General features: G+C 45.6%; 2 protein-coding genes across 2 annotated transcripts in view; both read right to left on the bottom strand.

The window, feature by feature from the left end:
* Positions 1–18961, bottom strand: part of ZC3H15 (zinc finger CCCH-type containing 15) — a 283862-nt gene that overhangs the window by 53160 nt on the left and 211741 nt on the right. The gene's annotated exons all lie outside the window — the stretch shown is intronic.
* On the bottom strand, positions 4884–11107 carry LOC147730688 (uncharacterized). The gene is made up of 2 exons (XM_086958425.1): positions 9403–11107; positions 4884–5854 (listed from the first exon to the last, which is right to left on the bottom strand). The coding sequence occupies exons 1-2, from the start codon at positions 11105–11107 to the stop codon at positions 5817–5819; spliced, it is 1743 nt and encodes a 580-aa protein (XP_086814551.1). The 3' UTR covers positions 4884–5816.

The following is an 18961-nucleotide window of genomic DNA, read 5'->3' as shown; positions in this document are numbered from 1 at the left end:
CCAGGGTGTATATACATAGTGGCATGCTGTTGGTGCTGGGTGGTAATGTACAACAACCAATGCATGCCTTGCAAATTGCGTGTGCCAAGTGCACAGTGAGGAGCACACACAAAAGTTGAGTCTGTGAGGAGGTTTGTGCTAGGGTGCTGGCTAAAACCAAAAGTATAAAAATAGTTAAGAAAGGTTAAAAATGCAGCAGTTTAGGAGGACTGGACTGCTCATCTAGTGAAAAATTTGAGCAGGTATCGTATGACAGGCACCGTTTGTAATATGATGTGGCTGCATGAAAAACACACACACACTGTGACCCAAAGGGGTATACATAGATTGAGAAGTCTCACGTGCCCCACTTACCTAATGGTTAAGGATTAAATGCCACATGAGGGGTCGGCGGGACAGAACATCAGGGATGAGCCCAGGGGTTTAGCTGGAGACAGAGGACAACATAGCGCCTGTAGTTGGGTAGTTGCTAAAGCTAATGTTAATATATCTCAATGCAGAGTTGGGCTGGAAGGTCTAAGACCTCCACGCTGTCTCCCTCCGTTAAATCCCTGTCTGATGGACTCACCTCCATACTCCTGTGTCCGCGTAGTCAGACCTACCCTTCACCGCCGAGCTCGAGTAGATGTGTGAGCTCGGCGGCCGGGGTAATTTAAACCATGCTGACAGGTCGGCGTGTGACGGCGCGTCTCCGCCTCCTCTGTCAGGTCACGTGGTTCGGAAGCTAGCTGTGGTGGCCATCTTAAAGCGGTGAGCTGGGGCGCATCGCGCTGGATAAACTACATTCTTAGTGCCTAATTTTGAACATATTATTGTGCCAGGCGGGGAAGTAAAGGGGGTTGGAGTGGCCCCGTATTATCAATAATTAATCCCCGTTGGCCATCTTAAAGCGGTGAGCTGGGGCGCATCGCGCTGAACGAACTCCGTTCATAGTGCCTAATTTTGAACATATTATTGTGCCAGGTGGGGAAGTAAAGGGGGGGGGGGTGGGGGGGGGGGGGGGAGGAGTCGCCCCGTATTACCAATAATTAATCCCCGCTGGTATGTGTGAGGAGCAGCCTGTTTGGAAATCATCCGCTCACGTATGTGAAATACACAGCGGCCATGTTGTGATGGGCACAAGATATGCCCAGGGCATGCACTGGCAAGCATGGGTTTGAGAACGTAGCGGTATGTTGTAGATTGGTGAGCCTACAAATTAAGAGCCATGAATGGCATGTGGAACACGTTACATAGAGTGTGGTGTCGCGTTACATAGTGTGTAGAGTCAGCAACGGGGACTGAAGTTATAACTGTTAAGGTGGATCACTGTCAAAGATGCGACCAGTGTATAGGACGAATGGTTACACATGGGGCTGGATAAGGAACTGGGTATTCTAAAGTGAGTGCCACGGAATATCCTCGTTAAGACCCTGTTTGTCTGTGGACAATCGATGAATCCGTTTCGATGTCAAGCCTAGTCTTGTCGTTACAAGACACAAATTTTTCAAAAGAGAACAATTATCTGGGGAGGATGTTGAGACGTACGTTTCTTGCCTAAGACAACTAAGTGCTGAATGTGAATTTGAGGGCTTTCGAGAGCAATTAATTCGGGATCAATACGTTTGTAAGTGCTCCGATAAGTCTATTCAGCAGAAGCTTCTGACTTTGGGCAATCCCACACTTGAAGAGACTATTCGTGTAGCAAAGAGTATTGAGCTGTCAAAAAAAGAAGTAAAGGAACTTGAAAAGAAATGCGACGAGGGAGTTTCGATAGTTAGAACCAAGGAGAACAGAGACAGTAAAGTGGTGAGCAGTCAACGTTCTGATAGAAACAACACTCCTGGTTCTCAGCGTTTTGAGAGAAATGCTTTCTCTAGAAATGACATTTGTTATAGATGTGGAAACCCCTCTCACAATAAAAACAACAAGTTTTGCCCTGCCAGGAACTGTACATGTCGGAACTGTGGGAAGTTTGGGCACTTCGCAAAAATTTGCCAAATCTCTAAACAAGGAAATTCTTCTTTCAGCAACAAGTCTCAGAGTCTGGGTACCGTCAACAGCATTGGGAATGTCTCAGAGTCCTATGGTAATACTGATGATGACTCCGACTCTATGAACGGCATCCAAGATGACCTCAGAGACATGGTTGTAGTTGTACGAGACGATGGAGTCATTGTTGGAGATCCATCTGACTGTGTTGATCCTCTCGAAGATTTTGGTGTGGGTGACAAGATAATTACCCTATTAGTGGACTCTGGAGCTAGAGTAACTATGATTACCCAAAAATTGTTTGATGTAACCTGGCCTGAAAGGAACCTCCTTCCACCTGACAGGACCCCTGTTTCTTATGAAGGGCGTAGAATTGCTCTCCTGGGTTTTTTTGAAGACATTATTCAGTTCAGGGGGAGGAGGATTTTTGGCAAAGTGTACGTTTCATTGAAGGGCCTAAACATATTGGGTTGGTTTCATCAGGGTTTGTTCAAGATGATCCTTAGACCAGGCTCCAAAGAACAGATCAGTATTGAGGAATCTCATGACAATGTAGAGAGTTTAGCTGTTATTGTTTCAGGTGACAATATTGAGGGTTTAATTTCCAAATTCCCAAGAGTCTTCGGGAGTGGCCTTGGCATCATTAAGGGTTTCAACCACGAAATTAGAGTTAAGGATGGTGCCATTCCTGTAAAACATAAGGTGAGAAGTGTTCCTTTCAGCGTGAGGGATGATTTAGAAAAGGAGTTGATGGGTCTTTGCAGAAAAGGAGTCATAGAACCCATTGAGTCGTCCTTGTGGTTGTCTCCTCTTGTTGTCGCCAGAAAAAGGAATGGGGATTTGCGCGTCTGTGTGGATTTGCGCAGTCTCAATAAGAACATCTGGATTGATTCACACCCCTTACCTAAAATAACGGACTTGTTGTCCCTTACCAGGGGGGCAAGGTGGTACACTAAGCTGGACTTGGCCTCCGCTTACCACCAGGTGGTGTTGAGTCAATCTTCTAGACACCTGACTGCATTTGTATCCCCCTTTGGCAGTTTTCAGTACTGTAGGATGCCGTTTGGCCTTGCGTCAGCGGCCGCAGTTTTCCAAAGGTTGATGAGTCAGATGTTTAGGGACACACCTGGAGTGATTGTCTTCCAGGATGATGTTCTGATTTTTGGCAAAAACAAGGACGATCATGACTTTTCCTTAAATCAGGTCCTAGAAATCATGCAAGAAAAGGGTATTGTTTTAAAGAAAGAGAAATGCGTTTTCTCCAAAGAAAAGATGGAATTTCTGGGTCATGTGGTTTCTCATGCAGGTGTGGAACCACGTCCTGGTTTGGTGAAAGCCATTGTTGATGCTTCCCCACCTGCTGACAAATCTGGACTAAAATCTTTCATTGGTCTCAGTGAATTTTACTCGAGATTTATCAAAGACTACGCGTCAAAGGTTCAACCTTTGACTAACATGTTAAAGAAAAGTGTGCCCTTTGTTTGGGATGAAAATTGCCAAGAAATTTTCAAGTGGATCAAATCTCAGCTTGTTGGGGAAAGTATTCTCAAACCATTCGATCCCAACAAGGAGTGTGTCGTGACTGTTGATGCGAGTGGGTTCGGACTTGGGGCTGTTCTTACTCAGAGGAATGGTCAAGTTGACAACACCATCGCATACGCCTCTAGGGTACTTCGTGGAGCAGAAGTTAACTTCTCTGTTATTGAGAAAGAGCTTTTGGCCTGTTGGTGGGCGGTCAGGAAGTTCAATCCTTATCTCTGGGGCAGTCATTTCACTATTCGCACTGATCACAGCCCCCTAGTTTCTATTTTGTCGGGGGAAAAAATTAAGGAGCACACTCCTAGAATTGCGAGGCTGTCCACTAAGCTTCTTCAGTATGACTTTAAGGTTGTTTACCTGCCAGGCTCAAAGAATGTCAGAGCCGACTATTTTTCCTGTTTTCCTTTAACCGATAATGACCCCGAGGTTGAAAAAGATGAAGATCTTGAGGATTGTTTTGTTGCGGGTTTGGATCTTGAAGGGATGTGTGCAATCAGTGAGGCTGAGTGGAAAAGAGAGTTTTCGAAGGATGCGGTTCTCCTACAGGTTGTCGACTATCTGAAGTCTGGTTGGCCCAAAGAAAAGAATGTTACTGGGCTTTTCCAAACTTTTGTCAAAGTTGCTGATGAGCTCACTGTTGAAGATGGCATTCTCATGCGGTGTGCGAGGCTTATTCCTCCCGAGAGCTTGCGGAAGCGTCTGGTGGATGGTGCACATGAGGGGCATTTAGGGAAGACTTTCACCAAACGTAGGTTGAGAGATGTGTTCTGGTGGCCACAGATGGACGTGTGTGTTGATTCTCTGGTTGACAACTGTGTCATTTGTAAGTCCTCTGATAAAAGTCACAAAGTTAGGTCTCCCCCTATGGAGCCCGTTCAACTTCCGGAAAGAGCGTGGGAAAAGATTGGGGTTGATCTGGTCGGTCCTTTTTACCTTTTACCCTCCTGTTCTCGCTTTGCCATTGTTGCCATTGACTACTACTCCAAATGGCCGGAAATTCGCTTCGTCAGTGAAGCCTCCTCTGCTTGTGTAATTTCTTTTTTGAAAGACATCTTTTTGAGAGAGGGGTTTCCCTCTGTTGTCATGACTGACAATGGTGTCCAATTTGTCAGTTGTGAGTTTGAATCTTTTCTCAAACAAGGTGGTGTGACACATAAGAAAAGTTCCCTTTACCACCCCCAGGCCAATGGTCTCGTTGAGAGGATGAACCGCGTTCTCAACAACTGTATCCAGTGGGCCATTGCTAGCAAGTGTGTGGTTGAGAATGCTGTGCGTTCCATGTTATGGTTTTATCGTACAACAGCTCATTCTTCTACTGGGGTCTCCCCCTTTGAGCTCCTGAGGGGTAGAAAACCCTCCACCAAAATCTGTCCGGGTTGGATGTCCAAGTGGGTAAAAATGAATGTTATGGATGGAATTGATGTTTTGGTCAGAGACAATGTCTCTGAAGCTCAGAAGAAGCAGAAAACCTATTTTGATGAAAGGAAGAGATCTGCTGCCCATGACATCTGTGTTGGTGATGTGGTTCGGATTAAAAATCCTGTTCATGTCACTAAAGGCAGGAGCAAATTCTCTCAACCACTTGTAGTTGACAAGGTCTGTGGAAATGCTGTACGTGTAAATAATAAGGATTGGTGGAACGTCTGCAGAATTGTTAAAATTAGTAGTGATGATGCTCACACTGGTGTCTCTCAGCCCAATCCTAGCTTTGTTTCAAGTGACAAACGTTCTAGTACTGTTGCTATTGATGATAATGGCAGAGATGTTGTTGATGCTTCTGTTCCAGGACCTCGCAGGAGTCATAGAGTGTGTAAGGTTCCTGCCAGGTTCAGATAACCCTTTTTCCTTCTGTTTTCTCCTTCACTACCTGTTGTGCTTTTTTCCCTTCTCCTATTCTCGTTCTAATTTCCTGGGTACTTCTCTCCTCTTTTCTTTTGCTTCTTCTGTTCTTTTCTTCTCTTCTCTTTCCTCCTTCTTCTTGTAGGTACACTTATTCCTTTGTTTTGCAGAAGAGAGGATAATGTAGTATTCACTGTTTTGTGCCTTCCTGGCACCTGTAGTTAGAACCCCTGTGTTCTTATGTTCCATGGTTTTTGCTGTAGAATGTTGCCTTCTGGCAGTTGATAGCTCTGCCTGCTGCCTGTCGCTGTGCTTCTCCTAAGCTAATTAAACCAAGACTACAAGCTACTTTGTGTGGTGTCTCCATACTTACCGTGATAGGGTCCATCTAGCACTCTTACTTTTCAATTTCCTTTTTGACTCTTTAATCTTTTCGTTGTTGTGCACCGTTGCCTTAGTGTTTTAGCCTAAAAACACTTTTTATAGACTTGCAACATGTGAGACACTGGGGGGTCCCAATGTCTAAATGGTAACGTTTGGCACACTTTCACATGAACCTTAATGGTTCTGTTCTGGTATAAATGTATCCCAAAGTGATAATGATTCAAACAGTTTTTCTTGTTTCAAACAATCTTTGTTTATTCTTTCTTTATCGTTCATTTAGATATCTTTCATTTCCAAGACATTTTTAGTTATCATTTTCCATTTACCCAATGCATTTCGGGTCTATGGTGACCCTTCTTCGGGGGTCTCTAGAAAACCAAGAAAAAAGTCGCTGTCAGCCCTTAAACTTAAGTACAAGAACACATAAACATTTATGCATAATACACTGACTTCTTAAGTGAAAAAATAACTAAGCTTCACGAAATGACCTACATCATTGAACAGTATCACTGTTTATACTCAAAAACTAATGTTTAGACCAAAAAGCTAATGTTAGTTGTATGCTAGAAAATATGCCAAAACACCAAAAGCCTAAGTTAAAAAAAACATCATGAAAGAAAACCGTAATAGCTATCGTATTAGCATGTGTCCTGTTGTTAAACCAAACAGGGATTCACTTTAACAACCATTCTATTTTCTCTCGTGTTCTACCAACCATTCTGCTCGCGCTCGCGCTGTACTTACTGGAAAATGAAAATGAACAACGTTCCTCGCTAGCGTGCTCTCGACAAATCCGCTGTTACCTATCTTTCTGCATGCCGCTATTTAAAGCTATCTGAACACTAATTGGCTCAGTTCGCGATCACGTGATCGCTACATCGGACTGTTGTTAAAGTCCTTATTTTTGCTAAAAAATCTATATTCATACATTTCAATCACTGTGTGAAAAGTAACTATTCATGCAATAGATGTTAACGCATAAAAGATGGAATTACGAGGCATGTTAAATCGATCTTTTTACGTTGCGCTTTCACTCAACATAATTATATTTATGTTTGGTTCAGCTGTCATATAAACAGTATGACTCTAATACTGTGCGCTTACTGCAAGGAATTAAACAAATAGTGAAAAATTAATGAAAAATTACAAAGTAAATAAATAATGGTGTCGGCCATTTTGAATAGGGAAAGTTCGCATTCTTATTGTTATGCAGACGAGTAAGTTCGGCTTTTCATAGTCTCTTTATAAAAAGCAGGATAATTCTATCCTGTCATTCAGTCCATTTGGTTGTAGGCTACCCATTTTCTTTATCCAGAAGTATTCTGATCTTAATCTGGATTTTTGTGTGTCTTTTTCAGGGTGTTCTTTGATGACTTCCAGTATTGTAAAACGCAGTTGGGCTACGTTATGTCCTGCTTCCAGCCAATGTGTTGCCAATGTGGATTTCAGATTTTTCAGACGAATATTACTTTTATGTTCAGTTATTCTTATCTTGATTTTCCTCTCCGTCTGTCCTATATACAATTTTCCACATGGACATTTGATTCCGTAAATGACATTCTTGGTGTCACAGGTTCCTGAGTATAACAGGGTCACTTTTTTACCTGTCATAGGGTGTGTAAACAAGTTTCCTGTCATTACATTATTGCAATGGATGCAATTTTCGCATCTCTGCATGCCTTTGTGATTAGTCTCTTTTGGTTCATTCTTCTTTTTTAACAGTTCTTTCAAATTTTTTGATCTGTTGTAGGCAAACGTAATCCTGTCAGCAAAAAGTGGTTTTAAATCTGGTTCACTTGCGATAAGGACCCAATGTTTTTTCATGATGTTAACAATTTTAGCTGATTGTTGAGAATGTTTCAGGACACATACTGAGGAGATACACAGAAAACAGTATGTGTCCTGAAACATTCTCAACAATCAGCTAAAATTGTTAACATCATGAAAAAACATTGGGTCCTTATCGCAAGTGAACCAGATTTAAAACCACTTTTTGCTGACAGGATTACGTTTGCCTACAACAGATCAAAAAATTTGAAAGAACTGTTAAAAAAGAAGAATGAACCAAAAGAGACTAATCACAAAGGCATGCAGAGATGCGAAAATTGCATCCATTGCAATAATGTAATGACAGGAAACTTGTTTACACACCCTATGACAGGTAAAAAAGTGACCCTGTTATACTCAGGAACCTGTGACACCAAGAATGTCATTTACGGAATCAAATGTCCATGTGGAAAATTGTATATAGGACAGACGGAGAGGAAAATCAAGATAAGAATAACTGAACATAAAAGTAATATTCGTCTGAAAAATCTGAAATCCACATTGGCAACACATTGGCTGGAAGCAGGACATAACGTAGCCCAACTGCGTTTTACAATACTGGAAGTCATCAAAGAACACCCTGAAAAAGACACACAAAAATCCAGATTAAGATCAGAATACTTCTGGATAAAGAAAATGGGTAGCCTACAACCAAATGGACTGAATGACAGGATAGAATTATCCTGCTTTTTATAAAGAGACTATGAAAAGCCGAACTTACTCGTCTGCATAACAATAAGAATGAGAACTTTCCCTATTCAAAATGGCCGACACCATTATTTATTTACTTTGTAATTTTTCATTAATTTTTCACTATTTGTTTAATTCCTTGCAGTAAGCGCACAGTATTAGAGTCATACTGTTTATATGACAGCTGAACCAAACATAAATATAATTATGTTGAGTGAAAGCGCAACGTAAAAAGATCGATTTAACATGCCTCGTAATTCCATCTTTTATGCGTTAACATCTATTGCATGAATAGTTACTTTTCACACAGTGATTGAAATGTATGAATATAGATTTTTTAGCAAAAATAAGGACTTTAACAACAGTCCGATGTAGCGATCACGTGATCGCGAACTGAGCCAATTAGTGTTCAGATAGCTTTAAATAGCGGCATGCAGAAAGATAGGTAACAGCGGATTTGTCGAGAGCACGCTAGCGAGGAACGTTGTTCATTTTCATTTTCCAGTAAGTACAGCGCGAGCGCGAGCAGAATGGTTGGTAGAACACGAGAGAAAATAGAATGGTTGTTAAAGTGAATCCCTGTTTGGTTTAACAACAGGACACATGCTAATACGATAGCTATTACGGTTTTCTTTCATGATGTTTTTTTTAACTTAGGCTTTTGGTGTTTTGGCATATTTTCTAGCATACAACTAACATTAGCTTTTTGGTCTAAACATTAGTTTTTGAGTATAAACAGTGATACTGTTCAATGATGTAGGTCATTTCGTGAAGCTTAGTTATTTTTTCACTTAAGAAGTCAGTGTATTATGCATAAATGTTTATGTGTTCTTGTACTTAAGTTTAAGGGCTGACAGCGACTTTTTTCTTGGTTTTCTAGAGACCCCCGAAGAAGGGTCACCATAGACCCGAAATGCATTGGGTAAATGGAAAATGATAACTAAAAATTTCTTGGAAATGAAAGATATCTAAATGAACGATAAAGAAAGAATAAACAAAGATTGTTTGAAACAAGAAAAACTGTTTGAATCATTATCACTTTGGGATACATTTATACCAGAACAGAACCATTAAGGTTCATGTGAAAGTGTGCCAAACGTTACCATTTAGACATTGGGACCCCCCAGTGTCTCCATACTTACTACACATTACTTGGGCAATTAGGGCTGGCTTCAAGCACCACCCATCTCATGGAGTCTTCATCGTGGTTTTGTTCAACAAAATGTTTGCACATCTTGGTATGGGTCCTCTTGCAACGAAAGTTGCTACGGTGTTCAATAATTCTCGTTTTAATGGGACGGGTTGTCATCCCGATGTAAAGTAGGTCACAGGGGCACTTGAGCATATATATACAATGTGATGTATTGCAATTAGTGTGGTGTCTGATCTCCCATTTGAAGGCCTCAGAGAGCTGGATGGTCTTGAGTGTCATGGTGTACCTACAAACACCACACATACCGCAAGGATAGTGGCCCGTCACTGGGGGTAGGTGCCATAAGGTTTGTTGGATTTCTTTTCTGGTACACTTAGGTCTAGTACTGATTAGGATGTCCTTCAGGTTTTGAGATCTCTTGAAGGCGAACCTTGGTTCTTCTAGGGATAAGTCCCCCGTGTTGAGGATATCCCAATGACGTCTGATGGTGCCCCTAATCTTGGTGGTTAAAGGGGTGTATGTAGTTACACACGTAATTGGTTGATTCTCAACCGGGACTCTTTCTTGCCTCTCTAGAAGCGCTTCTCTGTTATTGTTCCTGGCGCGTTTCCTGGCCTTCAGGACATCGCGTCTAGGGTAGCCCCTATCAAGTAGGTTCCTTGAGAGAATTTCGGACTCCTTTTTATAGTCAGATACCTTACTGCAGTTGCGTCTTATTCGTAGAAATTGTCCGAAGGGCAGATTGGTACGTAAGGCCCTCGGATGGTGACTCTTAAAGTGTAAAAGACTATTGCGGTCAGTGGGTTTGCGGTACATGGTGGTGCTCATTGACCCATCTTCAAGTCTTATAGTTAGATCAAGGAAGGCAATTTCCTTGGGTGAGAAGGCCATCGTGAAACGTAAGTGAGGGTTTAAAGAGTTGACCCAGACTAGGAAGGCTTCATGTGACATGGGTGGGCCTTTCCACAAAATCAGTATGTCATCAATGAAGCGCTTCCACATCTTGATGTTATCCTTGAAGGGATTGGTCTTGTGGTGTATATGCAGCCCTTCAAACTTGGCCATGTACAGGCAGGCCACCGAAGGGGCAAAGGTGCTGCCCATAGATGTCCCTTGGGTCTGGTGGTAGTATTTGCCTCTGTATTCGAAGTAATTTTCAGTCAGGGCGGCACACTCCATAATGAAGGTCTGCGGAGTGTTTGAATTCCAAGTTTCCAGGCCTAGTCTTTCCTCAATCACTTCTAGGGTGGCCCTCTGAGGAATGTTTGTGTAGAGGGCCTCTACATCTCGGGTGATCAGGAGATCAATCTCTCCTGTGTTCTCGATGTTGTCCAGAATGCGTAGTACGTCTGTGGTGTCCTGGACATAAGAGGGAATGCTTTTAACAAGGGGTTGGAGGAAGTGATCACAAAATTGCGAAAGGGGCTCCAGGACTGAGTCTATCCCTGACACAATGGGTCTCCCTGGTACTGGTCTTGTTGCTTTATGTATCTTGGGCAAGATATAAAAATATGGTACCCTTGGGTCTTTTTTAACCAGGAAGTCTGCCTCTTTCCTAGTGATCCACTGTTCGCACTCTGCGCTGGTAACCAAGCTTGTAATCGTGGTTTGTAGGCGCGTGGTAGGGTCACTGGCAATGGGCGTGTAGTATCTATTGTCACTTAGTTGTCTGATACATTCCAACTCGTAGTCTTTAGTATTCATAAGCACTGTGGAACCCCTTTGTCTGCCTGTTTGATGGTTATGAGCGGGTCATCCGCCAAGGATTTCAATATGGCCATCTCATTCCCAGAGATATTACAGTGCGGTGTTTTCAAGTTCAGTTTGGAGATGTCTTTGAGCACAGCTTGTTCAAAAGTGAGCACTTCATTTGGCACCAATCCGTTGTGTGGTGTGAAGGTTGATGGATTATGTAATCCAGAGTCAGCAATGGGTTCACAAGGCCTCCCTTCAAAGAAGGTTTTCAATCTTATTTTCCTGAAAAAGGATTTCAGTTCCCTAGTCTGTTGGAACGGGTCAATCTTAGGTGGGGGGACAAACCCCAGACCTTTCTGTAGGACATCTTCCTCGCCCTGTGTGAGGAGACGGTCAGATAGATTGACCACCAAGCTTACTGTGGTCCTGACCCAACTCTGCATTGAGATATATTAACATTAGCTTTAGCAACTACCCAACTACAGGCGCTATGTTGTCCTCTGTCTCCAGCTAAACCCCTGGGCTCATCCCTGATGTTCTGTCCCGCCGACCCCTCATGTGGCATTTAATCCTTAACCATTAGGTAAGTGGGGCACGTGAGACTTCTCAATCTATGTATACCCCTTTGGGTCACAGTGTGTGTGTGTTTTTCATGTAGCCACATCATATTACAAACGGTGCCTGTCATACTATACCTGCTCAAATTTTTCACTAGATGAGCAGTCCAGTCCTCCTAAACTGCTGCATTTTTAACCTTTAACTATTTTTATACTTTTGGTTTTAGCCAGCACCCTAGCACAAACCTCCTCACAGACTCAACTTTTGTGTGTGCTCCTCACTGTGCACTTGGCACACGCAATTTGCAAGGCATGCATTGGTTGTTGTACATTACCACCCAGCACCAACAGCATGCCACTATGTATATACACCCTGGCATTGACTTGATTACATGCAGATTTGTATTTAACCATTGTCCCCCCCTTTTTTCTATGTCTAGGCATAGGAGTACCCACAGAGGTAACGAATGATACACATGACATTAGCATGTTTTCCCTTGCACTTTATTAAGGTCCTGATGAATCGCGGGTGACTAGACCCACAGCGAGAAACATGTCGACCAGCATCACCTTTAGTCTCATCTAGGGTCACCCGACCTAACCTGCTGACACCTAGTGAGCTAACCCCACTTTTTTAACTGCAGCCAGGGGACCCCCAGAATAAACTGAATTCCGGTACCCCTTGCTACATTTTAATATCCCTCACACCACTACACCTAGCCCAGCCCACACACCCCCACCTCACCATAAGGCTGTTGGAAAAAGATCTCCGCCAAAGAGCCCCTCTTTGAGGTGAGCCCGTCGGGGATTGCACCGCCTGCCCGACGAGGAGCAACCGCCGATGATGAAGCATGACATCCTTCGGGGTGTGTGAGGCAATTACATCCAACAAAATGGATGCCCCAGGATGTTACTCTAACATCTGTGGTCATGCCAGTTAACTCTTCCCTTACTCTCCATAGGAACAGCGCAGCAACCCCCCTTTTGTATTCCAATTGATTGAAAGCCCCAAGTTTTGAAAAAGGAGACGCAGACCTGAGTGTGCTGCTCCGTCAGTTGAAAAGTCTTGGCCTTGATGAGGCAGTCGTCCAGGTATGGATACAATTGGACGCCTTGCAGACGCAGGAAGGCAGCTACCGGGGCCAAAATCTTGGTAAAGACCCTCGGCGCTGATCGAAGGCCGAATGGTAGGACTTTGAATTGGAAGTGCAGCTGTCCGACTGTGAAGCGTAGATACTTCCTGTGTCTGGGGTGAATTGGCACATGGAAATATGCGTCTTGGAGGTCGATCATTGAAAAGAATTCCCCTGGATTGAGATCATTCAGAATTTGAAGCAGAGTTAACATCTGAAAAGTTTTTGAAATGATAAATTTGTTCAGGGCCCGTAAATCCAAAATTGGACGCCATTCCCCCGACTTTTACTGGACTAAGAAAAATCGGGAATAAAACCCCTTGCCGCGTTGACCTTGTGGTACTAACTCGATGGCTCCTTTTTTGATCATCAATTTTACCTGGGCCAAAAGTTCTTTGAGATGGGGAGAAGGTGGACGAGTGGGAGGGAATTTTGTAAACTCCAGGGTATGTCCTTTGGAGATAAAGTCCAGGACCCATTGGTCGGAGGTGATTTCGGACCATTTGCAAAAGTACTTTGAGATGCGACCTCCAAGATTTACAGTCGGCAGAAGAAAGGAACTGAGACTGTTACTGCTTTTTATTGTTTGAGCCACCTCTATATGTTGTTTTTCGTTGGTATGGTCTGGTGGTGGACTGACTCTTCTGGGATTGGTAGGAACCCCTCTGCCGGTTATCGTTGTAGGTGTTGTACGAACGATATTGACCTGATCCTCGAAAAGTAGAGGAACCTCTGCCTCTACCTCGTGCCCCCCGAAAGGGCCGCTTCTTGTATTGGAGGGTAGCTAAGGACTTTGCAGTGTCGGTGTCCTTTATCGCCTTAAGGGCATCATCTACGTGTTTGCCAAACAACGACTCCCCGTCGTACGGCAAGTCCAGGACTCTTGCTTGTACCTCTGGACAGAAGGTGGTAGACTTCAACCAGCCTTGATGCCTCAAGACTGCAGCCCCAGCCAATTGACGAAAGCCCGTGGAGGAAATGTCGAGCGCGCAATTAATAATTTCGGATGAAATTCTCTCTCCCTCCTGAATAATGGCCTGTGCTTCTGCACGGATGGCATCGGGTATTTGAGTAATCCGTGCGGCAAGCTCGGACTACATCTGGCGGTCGTAACGGCCCAAAATAGCCAAGGTATTAGCCGCCCTCACAGTAGTAGCCGCCATGGTTGTAAATTTTTTACCTATAGAGTCCAACTTGCGGCCTTCCTGATCAGGAGGAGACGTGAGTGGTGTAGCAGGATTGCGGGATCTTTTCTGTGCTGCCTGAGTTATAACCAAATCTGCTTTCGGTTGCGACACCAAACAGGCAGGGGAAGATGCCGTAGCCTTATATTTCCTGTCCAATCTGGGCAAAACTGCAGGTACCGAATTTGGATGTTCTATTAATTTAAGGCCCTCCTGCCAAATATATTCAATGATTGGTATTGTGTGGGATTGCCTTTGTGATCGGTCCTTAAAATCATACAAAAAGCATTCACTTTCATGTTTTTCGATAGTGAGATGAAAACGCTTTGCTGCACGGACCATCAAATTGTGGAAATTTGCAATGTTCACTGGAGGCGATGCTAGAGGTGAGGTGGGCGGAGTGGAAGGTATTTGAGCCCTGTAATGGTCCCACTCATTCATGATGTCATTGTCGTCGTCATCAGTGTCTCGAGGATCAGGATCCTCGTTGCCGGTGTCAGGACGAGTACCCTCCGGTGACGCGGGTGCAGGTGCCTGAGGAAGTTGAGGTTGAGGCTGTGGAGGAAGTTGTGGTGCTGGAAAGGCAGGTGTAGATGGAGGGAACCTGCGGTTATAGTCATCTAGCATGTGCTGCAAGTTCATGACCAAAGATCAAGGTATTTGCATAACCGGCTCCAAAGTAACTGGTTCGGATTCCTCAGCAGGAAATAATTTGTTCCCATCTTCGACGTTTTCCACTTTGTCACACTCATCACTATACTCCTGGCACTTAATGTGAAAATCAGATGGACTAGATGCCTGTCCGAATAGTGGTTCCACCTCTGATTCGTTTCCGGTTTCTTCCTCACCAGACAAACAATTGGTCTTGAAGATGAGTTCCACTTCTCACTGGACTCAGTTGAAGGAGAGGTACTGTCCTCAAAGAAGAAGCAGTAACCACTGTAAAAGTGGTAGCTGTGGCCAAAGGTTGATGAGAAGTCAACGAGCCCGTTGACGTAAAAGCGGAAGTCTTAGAATCAACCTGAGGCGTCTGCGTCGTCGCCATAGATGTAATCGACGCTGAAATTGAAGGCTTTTTCTTCGTCGACGAAGATTTCTTGTCCGTCGACGGAGTCTTCGACGAGATTGGAGCCTTACTAGTCGACGATGATGTAGACGTCGACGATGATATGATGGTCGTCGACGGAGGCGCCGTCGAAGAGACAGCCGTCGACGACGATGACAGGCCCGTTGACGAAGATGATGGGCCCGTCGACGAGATGCTTTTAGATTACTTGATCTTAGTCGACGGGGTTTGCGTCGACGAGGGAAGCGTCGACTATGACTTAGTCGTCGACGGTTTCGATTTGACACTCGTCGACGAGACCTTCACAATAGAAGTAATGGGTCTCACCTCCTGGGCCATCGTCGACAAGGTGATAGTCGTCAACGTAGCACTGGTTGACATAGTACATGTCGTCGTCGACATAGAGGCTACAGTCACTGACTTCGTAGATGCTGAAGACGTCGACGAGCCAATGCCAGATTTTAAAGTGGAAGGCAAGGCTTTGGGCGCAGACGTCTGAGAACCAGGTCCTGTAGACATGCCCTGAAGCGAATCCTGTGGGGAGACAATCCTGGAGGACACCAACAGTCTACTTTTCTTCAGAAAAGGAGATGGAACCTCAGTCTCAGACCCACGCTTCTGAGAGGATTTAGAAACACCAGATGATAAACTTTCTACGTCAGAAACCACAGACTCTGAAGTCTTCAACTTCTGTAGCCACAGAAGGAGACGGGCCTCTCTATCCCTCAGAGTCTTGGGAGGAAAAGTGCAACAGTACTTACAGTTTTTCACTTCGTGGTCAAGTCAAGTCATAAATTTGTATAGCGCGCTACTCACCCAGAGGGTCTCAAGGCGCTTAAGGGAGAGGGGTTCGCTACTGATCGAACAGCCAGGTCTTGAGTTGTTTTCTGAAGGAGAGATGGTTCTGTGTAAGGCGGAGGTGGGTGGGGAGGGAGTTCCAGGTTTTGGCCGCTAAGTAGGAGAAGGATCTTCCCCCCATGGTGGCTCTTCGTATGCGTGGAATCATGGCGAGGGCTTGGTTGGACGACCATAGTTAGCGGGTGGGGGTGTAAAAGGTCAGTCGAGTGTTGAGGTATCTGGGTCCTAGGTCGTGGAGGGCCTTGTGTGCGTGGGTGAGGAGACGGACCGTGATTCTCTTGTTGACGGGGAGCCAATGCAGGTCTCTCAGGTGACCAGATATGTGGTTGTGGCGAGGTATGTCTAGGAGGAGTCTAGCGGAAGCGTTCTGAATGCGTTGAAATCTATTCTGTAGTTTGGCTGCGGTTCCGGCGTAGAGGGTGTTTCCATAGTCCAGACGGCTTGTGACAAGTGCTTGGGTGACCGTTTTCCTTGTTTCGGTTGGGATCCAGCGGAAGATCTTTCGGAGCATGCGTAGGATGTTAAGACATGATGATGAGACGGCATTGACTTGTTTGGTCATCGAGAGGGAGGAGTCTAGGAGGAATCCCAAATAGCGAGCATGGTCCGTTGGTTTGGGTGCGCTGCCTAGGGCCGAGGGCCACCGAGAGACGTCCCAGGCAGAGGGGGATGAACCTAGGATAAGCACTTCCGTCTTGTCTGAATTCAGTTTTAGACGGCTGTTTTTCATCCACTCAGCTACGTCTTTCATCCTTTCTTGTAGGTTGGTTTTGGCGGTGGTTGGGTCGTTGGTGAGGGAGAGGAGCAGCTGGGTGTCGTCTGCATAGAAGATGATTTTGAGGTTCTGTTGGCGTGCAATGGATGCGAGGGGGCTCATGTAGACGTTGAAGAGGGTGGGGCTGAGTGAGGATCCTTGTGGTACGCATATGACTTCGGTGGCATCTGATCTAAAAGGGGGGAGGCGGACTCTTTGGGTTCTTCCGGCTAGGAATGAGATGATCCAATCCAAGGCCTTGTCTTGTATCCTGGTGTCCCTGAGGCGTTGTGCAAGGGTGCGGTGGCAGACTGTCGAACGCTGCGAAGAGGTCCAGGAGGATGAGGGCCACTGTTTCCCCGTTGTCGAGCAGTGTCCGGATGTCGTCTGTGGCTGCAATGAGGGCGGTCTCGGTACTGTGGTTGGCTCGGAAACCGGATTGTGAGGGGTCTAGGGCATTGTTAGCTTCAAGGAAGGTGGCGAGCTGACTGTTGACGGTCTTCTCTATGACTTTGCCGGGGAATGGGAGGAGCGAGATGATCCAATCCAAGGCCTTGTCTTGTATCCTGGTGTCCCTGAGGCGTTGTGCAAGGGTGCGGTGGCAGACTGTCGAACGCTGCGAAGAGGTCCAGGAGGATGAGGGCCACTGTTTCCCCGTTGTCGAGCAGTGTCCGGATGTCGTCTGTGGCTGCAATGAGGGCGGGAGTTCTTAAGCTCGGTGGGGTTCGCTGTTGGTTTCTTCAGGAGGGCAGTAAGTTCGGCATGTTTCCAGCTTTCCGGGAAGGTGGTGGTATTGAAGGAGCAATTGATGATGTCCCGGAGTTGGGGGGCGATGATGAAGTCAGCCTTGTTGAAGATGTGATGGGGGCATGGGTCGGTTGGCGATCCGGAGTGGATGGAGTTCATCGTGCGGATGGTGTCTTCGGTGCTGATCGGGGTCCAGGCGCGGAGGGTGGTGGTAGGGGGCTTCGGTTCTGTGGTTGGGGGAGTGGTCAGGTCGCCGAAGCTGTTATGTATGTCAGCGATTTTGCTGTGGAAGAATGAGGCAAGAGAATCGCAGAGGTCTTGAGAGGGAGTGATGTCGTTGTTGCCGGCGTTGGGGTTGGTGAGCTCTTTGACAATGCTGAAGAGTTCTTTGCTGTTGTGGGCCTTGTTTAGACGCTCCTTGAATGCTGATTTTCTGGTGGTGCGGATCAGCTAGTGGTGTTTGCAGGTGGCGTTCTTGAGGGCGGTCATGTTGTTTGTGGTTGTGTTTCTTCGCCATGCTTTCTCGAGGGTGCAGCAGTTCTTTTTGGAGTTCTTGAGGTAGTCGTTGAACCAAGAGGCTTTTTTGCTTCCTGGCTTGTTGGGAGGGTTTTTCAAGGGTGCTAGTTCGTCAGCGCAGTGGGCGATCCATTGTACGAGCTTGATGGCTGCTTGGTTTGGGCCCGTTGGTCTAGCGGGAGGGTTTTGGGTTAGAGATGTGGTGAGCTGGTCGGTGGTAATTTTGTTCCAGTTTCTTCGGGGAACTTGTTGCAGGTGGTGGTGGGTCGTGGTCTTTCTGAAGCTGAAGTGGACGCAGCTGTGGTCTGGCCAGTGGAGTCCCGTGGCGTGAGTGAAGGATATTTGCTTGCTGGAGGTGAAGATTGGGTCGAGTGTGTGTCTGGCGTAGTGGGTGGGGGTGTTCACCAGTTGTTTGAGTTAGAGATTGGTGAGGTTGGCCAGCAGGGTGGTGGTGTTGCTGTCGTTGTTATTCTCCAGATGGAAGTTGAGGTCTCCTAGGAGGATATAGTCATCGGAGGGGAGGGCGTGCGGGCTGATTAAGTCAGCGATGTCTTCGCTGAATTGTGTAAGGGGTCCTGGGTGTCTGTAGATGAGGGTGCCGCTAAGTGTGGTCTTAGGGTTGGTGTGTATCTGGAAGTGGAGGTGTTCAGTGGCTGAGAAGGTGTCGTCGGTGGTGGTCGTGATGCGGATGGTGTTCTTGTGAACGATGGCGATACCTCCTCCTGTTCTGTTGATGCAGTCTTTTCGGATGATCTTGTATCCGTCCGGGATGGCTATGGCGATGTCTGGCGCTTATCCATGTTTCCGTGAGAAAGGCGACGTCCGGTGTTGTGGTGTCGAGTAGGCTCCATAGTTCAATGGCGTGTCTGTGGACCGAGCGGGTGTTGAGAAGGATGCACTTCAGGTGGTTGTTGTTAGAGTTTTGTTTAGCGTTTGTAGTGTGGGTTCTGAAGCAGTTTACCACAAGAAGGGCAGGCTTTAAACAAAGATTTCTTATTTGAAGACATGTTCTGAAGAAAAAACAGCTAGTGTTGAAGAAAACTGAGCA

This window comes from Lissotriton vulgaris, chromosome 2_1 (assembly GCF_964263255.1).
Source record: "Lissotriton vulgaris chromosome 2_1, aLisVul1.2, whole genome shotgun sequence".
Lineage (NCBI taxonomy): Eukaryota > Metazoa > Chordata > Amphibia > Caudata > Salamandridae > Lissotriton > Lissotriton vulgaris.
The sequence above is the reverse complement of the archived record's forward strand: the minus strand, read 5'-3'. Positions and strand labels throughout refer to the sequence as shown.

Excerpts from the sequence above, each read along its gene's own strand:
- LOC147730688 (XM_086958425.1), bottom strand. The coding sequence starts at position 11,107 with ATGAATACTAAAGACTACGAGTTGGAATGTATCAGACAACTAAGTGAC. Across the intron at positions 5,855-9,402 it reads AGCCAGCCCTAATTGCCCAA|TGTCTCACATGTTGCAAGTC; the intron begins GTAATGTGTAGT and ends GGGACCCCCCAG.